At 38.2% G+C, this 8,676-nt stretch overlaps 1 protein-coding gene across 1 annotated transcript; it reads right to left on the reverse strand.

The window, feature by feature from the left end:
* Positions 1-6,030: 6,030 nt before the first annotated feature.
* On the reverse strand, positions 6,031-8,363 carry LOC106312167 (transcription factor MYC2-like). Its single transcript, XM_013749574.1, has one exon. The coding sequence runs from the start codon at positions 8,051-8,053 to the stop codon at positions 6,281-6,283; it is 1,773 nt and encodes a 590-aa protein (XP_013605028.1). The 5' UTR covers positions 8,054-8,363; the 3' UTR covers positions 6,031-6,280.
* Between the last annotated feature and the right edge of the window lie 313 nt (positions 8,364-8,676).

Consider the following 8,676-nt stretch of genomic DNA (forward strand, 5'->3'; position numbering starts at 1 on the left):
AAAAATTCAAAATATAATATATAAATAATTTTTTAAATTTTTATTATATAGTTACTATGATTGTTTAATTTATTTTAATAGCTTAAAATTAAACAAATATAATTATAATACACACTTATTTTTTATCAAATCTTTATTATTCAAAATTATTAATTGTCATATATACTTTAGCCACATTAGGCAATTCTGTAATCTTATTTAAAGAAATAATGAAGCACATTTAATAATGTATTTATTGTGGTTTAATGAAAAGCTTATTATATATTTAGATGGACCAACCTATTTCTCTAAGGATTCTAAGAATCATTATAGTGTTGACATGTGGCTACAAACAAAAGTTACAATGCTTCTCAAATAATATATAGGGGATTTATCTAACGCTATGATATAATATAAAAATTTCTTGATCATCTACGATAGCAGTTTAGTAAAACGTGCTATAAAAATGTGCTATCAATGTAGACTTTTTTGTAGTGTAGAGGTCCAAAATTAAGGAGGGGTCTCGCGAGATTGCTGTTTAGGTTTCCTTTCGGCTGAGTTATTATGGGCGCAAACCGGTAGGCTCTCATGCTCTTATTGCCTAGCGTATGGACTTCGTCCAGTCCGCTGAAGCTCAATCTCTTGTGGACGGTTCTAGGTTGAGGTGTTGACCTTGATGTTTCCTCAACCTTGAAGTGTACAGATCGGGAGCTAGGGAACTCGAGAGTTCTGAATGATCCTTGGAATTGTCTTTGGGGGATGGGGGTACGATTTGCGGGCTATGATTGATGTCTCGATCGCTTGGGAGTCTCATATCGATGTACCATGAGTTCCTTATTGTCTTGTTATATTTTTTTGAATATAGTTTGATGTGTGATCACCTGGCTTTGGGACTTATCGATGAGGGTGGAGAGCACGCTTCGTAGCTCGGTGACTTCCTCGCGAGTATGCGCCTGTTGGAGAGGAGATATTGTTTGTGGGGCTTGCGTCTGATTGTCCGGATCTTCTATGGCTGTTATTTCATTTGGCCGTCTCCAAACTCGCGAGGCCGATTTTTGTGGGATCCTAAATCCATGGGCGCTAGCGGGTGCTAATGCACACAACAGTTGGCTTCCTCTGGTAGTTGTGGCCTGGTTTGTAAGTTTGGTCCCCGTGGGCATTGTCTAGTTTCTCGTGTCAAATCAGGGAAGGTCGATGTCATTGGTTCGTGGTTCGGCATAACCAAATGGGACGAATGTGGGATCCATGATCGTGCTTAGGAATCTTTGATCGTATTCTTAGCAAGGATTTTTTCGTTTCTCTTCCCCATAGAAGACGCAAATATGTGGATCCTAAAACTCACTCTAGGTATTTGGTCGTTATTGTATGTAAGTGATGGGAGAAGAAGAACTATGTGGGCAGCAGTATCCTCAGAAGTCAGAACACAACAATGTAATCGAAATTTAAGTTGACAAAAATGGACTTTTATATATTGAGATCGAAACACTAAAGAGTTTACAAGGAATGATTGAATACAAGACAACTAAGCTAAGGTTGATGATAAAGGGAGACGAAGTCGAGGTTGATGCTGATAGAATGTCCCTTTCTCCTTTCTCCTTTCTCTCATCTCGATTTTATAAGAATCTTTGTTAGCCGGTCACTCCGAGATCTTCTCCGTCGTACGTTATGGGTACTGATATCTTTGGAATGTTTCATATGTATATCCTCTAATGAGTACGGAGTATATACTCTTGACTTGGCCCTTTTAGCTTGAGTCGAGCCTGTGAACGTGTAATTAACCTAAGCTCGAGATCGATTCTTGAAGATCATTCTTTGTCTTAATTGAGATCGGAGTCGAGATTCAGTTCTTCCCTCCGCGTGATCTTGGCCATTTTCCTATTCAAGATCGTCGAGATCTGGGTCCAACATCTCCCCTTACATTTTCCTTCCTGCTTTTCTTGTGCTTTAGATATTTGTGAATATTTCTCCACAGCATTGCCATAGAAATTTCGGAAGATGACCCCTCCCTTTAAGGCAATACTATATAGAACTTCTTTATTATTATCATTGTCTTCATATGACTTGGTCAACTCAAGAGCTTGAAGAATCCCAAAAAAACTCATCAAATGTCACTTCATCAAGATTATGAGCGTCTTCAACAACAGAAAGCTTTAACTCATTCTTTGACGGTAAGGATCTTTTCAGCTTCTTCACCGCTTATTGTCCTTGTAGTCCTTTCCAACCGCAAAACATTCATTAGATATGTCACACAACTTAGCCACAATTTGTTCTTCATCCAACCTTAGATTCACAAATCTAGATGCTAACATATCTAGCTTAGTTCGCTTAACACTTTTAGTACCTTCAAACATGCCTCCAATATCTTCCATGATTTTTGAGCTGGTGCACATTGAGAAATCAATTAGAAGTATCTTGCATCAATGGTGTTACAAATCGTAGTTTTGGCCTTAAAATTTAACCTTGATGGCTTCTTCTCTGCGGAATTTCATTGATCTCTTGGCTCATGGACTTCAACAATCTTATCATTAATCATCATTGGATGACTCCAACCAATCTCAATAGAATTTCAACAGTCCTCATTAAAACCACTGAAAATTTCGCATATGAACCTTTTCAATATCCATAAGTGGATTAATCAAAACGTGGTGGTCTTGTCATTGATGTTCCTTCTAGATATACCCCCATCATTAATGATTCCAAAATCTTTCCCACTTCCTGAACCATTTTCTATCATCACCCTTGATCTACCCAAAATAATACTAAATGTCTGTTGAGAACCTACTATAATACTAATTTAAAATGCGGATGAGTCAGAGTAAAAATAAGAAAATAAACAAGACACACGTTTCTTTTTTTGAATTCAGTAAAAAAAGAAAATAAATACAACCAAGTTACTAACACGTAATAACCAAGCACAACCCTCTTGAAATACCGTATTTTTTATTATAATAATTCATGATGGTAACTGAAACGTAATTTAAAACTCACCCTAGAGTCTAAACTTCAATCTTCCAAATCGTTGGAAGTATATGACCAAGTACGTAAGAACCTAACACACAACAATAACACCACACAAGCACAAAGATCTCTCAAGTTTTATTCTCCAAGATATACTTTACTTCATGATGCACGTCCTCCTTGTATAGAAAACCTAAACTCGCTCCCCAGTTATTCAAAAGATAAATTCCTTTTCTTGTAAGTTAAACTTTCTTTTTCTTTTTTTTCATTCAAGCAAAATTATGTTTCTCTTAAACTAAACTTTCATTTGTCTTAAACAAAAAATATTCTTTCTTTTTCAAGCTTAACAAGCCCGCACACATCACAATACACAAATTCTAACACGGCCAAACTTCATGCAACATGTATGTACTACTTCTTGTAATACTTCACGAACTAATACATAACACTTCAACAGTACATATTTAGTGTAGTGTTAGAATTTGCCAACAGGTGATACATTTTAATGCTATAAAATTTGTTGGAAAACCATCTTGAGTCAGCAAAATAGGTGACAATGTATGTTTAAAGAGACTATGTACATTCAGAAAGAAAAAAAATAAGGTTGTTCGTTTCTCCATTTGTCATCTCCATATAAATGATCCATTTAGATGAGCCATCCAAATGATTCTAATGGATGGTGTTCGACACTGTTCATTTTTCCATCTAGATAGATCATCTATATGGATTTTTCATTTTCATCTAGATGAATTTAATGAAGAAAAAACGTAATTAGACTTAAATCATATTTTTGATCTTAAGTCGTACTTGTCTTATAACCGGACCGACACGGTGATTAGACCAGGTTCAACCATGAACCAGTCACGTAGTCAGAGTGGGTCTAATAACTGATTCGACCATGAACTTGTCAAGTAGTCGGATTGGATCTCAAAATTATTGAACTTTATAAAAATCATTAAAACTATCAAAAATATATAAACTAACCATATGAACAAAAAAATAGTTTATTTGTATAATGTTTTATATTTGATATACATTTATATTTTAATTATGTATCATATTTACTAAATTTACTTTTAAATTTCTATATTTTAAAAAATATTGAACCAAGATTGATCCGGTTGAACCATATTGAACCGTGACCCAGATAATTATTCGGTTCAACTTTCGGTCCGGTTTTAAAAACATATGTTCATAATTTCATATAGTATACAATGGAGAAAACTCATCTAACAGGTCTTTGATCATTTTTTTTTTTAAATAACCAATAATTGATACTGGATCATATATCAGAATGATAATCTTGTAGAGAACCCTGTGGTATACTATGGATTTTATCTATTTTTAGTCATAGTATATAGGTGTTTTAAATACTTTATAGTTGTTGTGGAGTCTTTTTAATATGTTTTCAGGTTTTGGAGTGATTTGGAGGAAAGTGGTGATTTTGGTACATTTTGGAGATAAAATGATAAAGACATGTAGCTGACCATCGACCAGCCTAGCGATGATGATCAAGGATGATAATCGATCGAAACACACTGTGTTGTCGATCGACGACGAAGTGCGCAGAGGCCAGAATTACGAGATTACCCCTGACGAGTTTTAACCTAATATTTATGTGCTCTGCCATTGTTCTAGGCAACACCCGCTATTCTTACTTTCATTAAGCAAAATACTTAGATTCTTAGGTTTGGAGAGAAGATCCAAGAACTCCTTCAGAGATTTGTGATTGGAACTCCAGTTTTCTACTATAATATTCTATTTATGCAGGTTTTATATCTTGTTGTTATGAGTAGTTCTCTTTGTTAGATTTAGAGTTCAGATATTCATGAGGGATTAGCCCAAAATATAGAATTGCTAAGTGTTAGGATATGAATCAACTAAACTGTTCTTAATGCCTGTGTTCCATAGTAGCTAACTAGAACCTTGCCTATAGATATTAGGGCGCAAACGGAAGCTTGGTTCTTTGTCTGAATTCGTTTAGATTGTGCTAGGATTGCTAGAAACAAGTGGAAGCTGATTTAGTTAAACCTAGTGAACACGCCAAACCCGTGCGATAACGCTCCCTGGAAGGTTCATCGATCGACAACTCATTAGTTGTATCGATCCACAGGCTGAAAGGTGTATCGATCGACATCTCATTGTTGGAATCGATCGACACTTTCTCAGGACCACCAAGCGACAGCTGAGGTCCTAGATCGGCGATAGATAGTCTAAAAATACGAAAGTTGATCGACTATTCTTATTGTTTGAGTTCTAGAATATCCATTATATGCTTAGTATCTATATCATTATAATCTTTATTGTCTGAATAGAAACCCTAAGTCTAACGTTTCCCACATCTATCTTAAAATCCCAATCAATCAATCGAACAATTACTTTCACCCCTGCTATTTACTACTTTAAACCTATTTGCCTAGCTTAACTATATAACTAGATAGATCTCCTGTGTGCTTTAGCTTCCTGTGAATTCAATCTCTAAGTACGACAACTCGACCTTTTATTTGAGTGAATAAATCACTCCGTAAGGTAATTTGAGTGATATCACCCTGCCAACATATTAGCCCTCTTCAGAAATTGTATTGAAGAGAAATCATTTGGGTTTGTAACTAACTCCATAGATTTTTTCTTTTATAAGCTTTTCTTTTAGGATGTTAAAATTAGTTTTCCTATGTAAGTAAAACATGTGTGGGTGAGAGAGAGTGGATTCATAATCTACAGTAGAGAGTGTTATGAATATGGTCAATAGCTTAGATACTACGTAGATTGCATATGTTACAAACTTCCACACTGTTCTAAACCTTCTTAATCAGATTTCAAGCAAAAAAATAAGAACATGGCTTAGAAACGTTTCTGAGGTGTCTCATTCGATTCACCAGTCCGTCCCCATTTGAGTTCTCACCGTCCCCGTAGTACCCGAGACGTTTTGGGGACGTTTCAAATAGTACCCGGGCCGTACCTGTCCCCCGCCGAACCCGGTACGTGAGACGGCACCAACTCTACGTCCCAAGTGAACAAGGAAGCAGAAGAAGTTTGCACTGAATATGATCAAAATCAGAAAGTGTATGTTTTATTTGAAGAGGTGATCTCAGATTCATTTATGTTTCTTTCCCTAAAAAGAAGAAAGATTCTAAACCCTTACTGTCTCTGCGATGGAACCATCGAGAAACCAATTAGGAACTCTACTGTCTCATATAATATATATATACACGTTACACATTCAATTACGATACAGACTGGAGGAGCAAAAGAAGCGTGTCGTTCTTTTTTTGGACAGTTCTTAATACACAACAATTACAGCTATAAGATTACTGGAACCCATTAAAACAAATTAGTTATGATTTTAACCGATCTTTGAAACTAAACTCGCCTGGAGCTGGTCCTGTGTGTAGATTCTGAACCCCATCTTGACTGTAGCTTGCTGAATCATCAAATCGTTAACCACCGACATACTCGCGTGACTAACCTCAAGCTCCAAATCCATCAACGCGGACATCAATCTTGCCGCGGGATGATTCCTCTTGCTCGATTCCACCCTAATCATCGCGTCCCAACCTATAACCTTCACTTCGATCTCCATCCCCACAGGTTTAATCATAGCCGTAGCTGAAGAGGAAGAAGATGATAGATCTCCACATGTGCTTGATTTTCTTCCGGCGAGCTCAATTTTAACCTCCTCAAGCTGGTTCTTGATATGGATTTTCTCAGATTCCGTCTTGTTTACCTTGAGCTTGAGCTCGTTGATGTAAGCGATCGCGTCTCCGAGCAAGGAAGCTTTGTCCATTTTGGAAACGTTTGGTACAACCGCACGTAACGCGTAAAAACGCTGGTTTAGTTTCTCCCGTCTCTGTCTCTCCGCTTCGACGTGGTTTAGCGGTTCTTCTCTACCGTTCGCCGGTTTTCTTCCACGTTTCTTCGGACGTTTCTCCGGGATTTCTTTCACGATGGAAGCTTCTAGGTCGGAGTGATCGGATTCTCCTCCGCCGCCGAATGATAGAACTTTATCGTCGATCAAACCAAGAGAGTTCTTTCTCTTGTTCTCGAATTGGATCGGATCCGGGTTCATGGAGCTCCGTCTACCATCATTGCCGAAGCTCAATATCTCTCGGGGTCTGGGTTTCACCAAGGTGGTACTCGACTTGGAGAAATTCATTTCTGGAGAGAAATTGTTGTTGATTTTTTGATTCTGGGTTTGGGAGTGGACCGGGCTTGGAGTCGAATCGGGGTTCGGGTTTCCCGTTATGGTGCTTGAACTACCACCATTTTCAAACTGAGTAAACTTGGAAAAAAGCTGTCCTTTACCCGGTTCGGGTGCTCCAATCGGGTCATTAATCCATATAGACGGGTCGTTTTCGCCTTGGGTCGGGTCAAGGTTCCAGTTAGGACCCGGTAAATCTGCAGCACCAACATCGAAATTGAAAAGTATTCGGACCTTACTCATAAGATCCGAACTTGGTGGGATCTGCTCCGTTGACCCGAGTTCAACAACTCCGTTAGCCGAAGGGATACACGCGATGGTTTGCATCCCAAAAACTCCTCCTTGCTTCGCCCGCTCACAACTCGATCCGGATAACTTATCCGACCCGGAAACCCAAACTACGTTAGCTGTCGATAACGCTTTACCCGCCAATCCAGCACCGGAAGCAAAGCTCTGTGTCATCGAAACCAAGAAAAACCACTCCGTATCTGTCACCTCTTCATCTACAGCTTCATCCACCGAGCCACCTCCGCCGGAGATCAAAGAATTGAGCTCACGCAACACCTTTTTCCGATACTCCTGATCCGCCGGAGTCGAAAAAGGCAACGGAATCGATCTCTGTTTAGGCTTCCCTTTGTCTTCTTCACCTTTGTAATAACCATCACCCCAGCCGAGCACGGAGGCGCCTGAGAAATCGTACGACGGCTGCCAGAATATAGCGTAGGTCCAACCTTCGTTTGTCCCTTCAATCAGTGCTTGTAGCCTTTGCTGGAGAGTCTCCTGGTTAAACCCCGCTGGGGCCGGAGCTGTTGCCGACGCCGTCGAAGCTTCCGGTAGCCATAAGGCTGACATATCGGAGGAGCTCAAGAAAGCTTCCATCATAGAAGTGTTATCGTCGCTGGTCCACAGATTCCTCATTGGTTGTAGCTGGTTGTCCGTCCTTAAATAAACCAGTCACCGGTTAACTTAAAAGCTCCGAGGGAGAAAGAGAAAGAGAAAGAGAAGAAAGTCGTCGTGGTGGAGAAAATTTGAGTGCGTCTGCGTTTATTATATGTATAGGGAATCTTGAGGGTGTGTGCGAGTCATTACTCTGGTAATGATACTACGTGGCGTGTTTCGATAGTCAAGATCAAACGGAGAAGCTTCGAAGAACTACCATCCCATTGACTGTTGGATCTAGGCCTGAGCATAAAATCCGGAACCCGAAATCCGAACGAACCCGAAACAAAAAACTGGATCTGTTATCTGATTCGAAATGTAAAAATACCCGAACGGATTTTGTAGGATGGAACAAAAAATATCCGAACCTAAAGTGTTATTAACTGATTAATATAAATATTTTGAAATATATATAAGTATTTCAATTATTAAATTCAATATTTATGGTACTATAATACATAATAATAAATATTAAAATATTAATAAATAATTTAAGTACACAATTAGTTATAAATAATGCATTTTATAATTTGTTCATTCAAATAAAAAGTCTATAAAAACACATATTGTTTATAAATAATGTTTGTTTTCATTCTTGATTG

The sequence above is a fragment of the Brassica oleracea genome, chromosome C8 (assembly GCF_000695525.1).
Source record: "Brassica oleracea var. oleracea cultivar TO1000 chromosome C8, BOL, whole genome shotgun sequence".
Lineage (NCBI taxonomy): Eukaryota > Viridiplantae > Streptophyta > Magnoliopsida > Brassicales > Brassicaceae > Brassica > Brassica oleracea.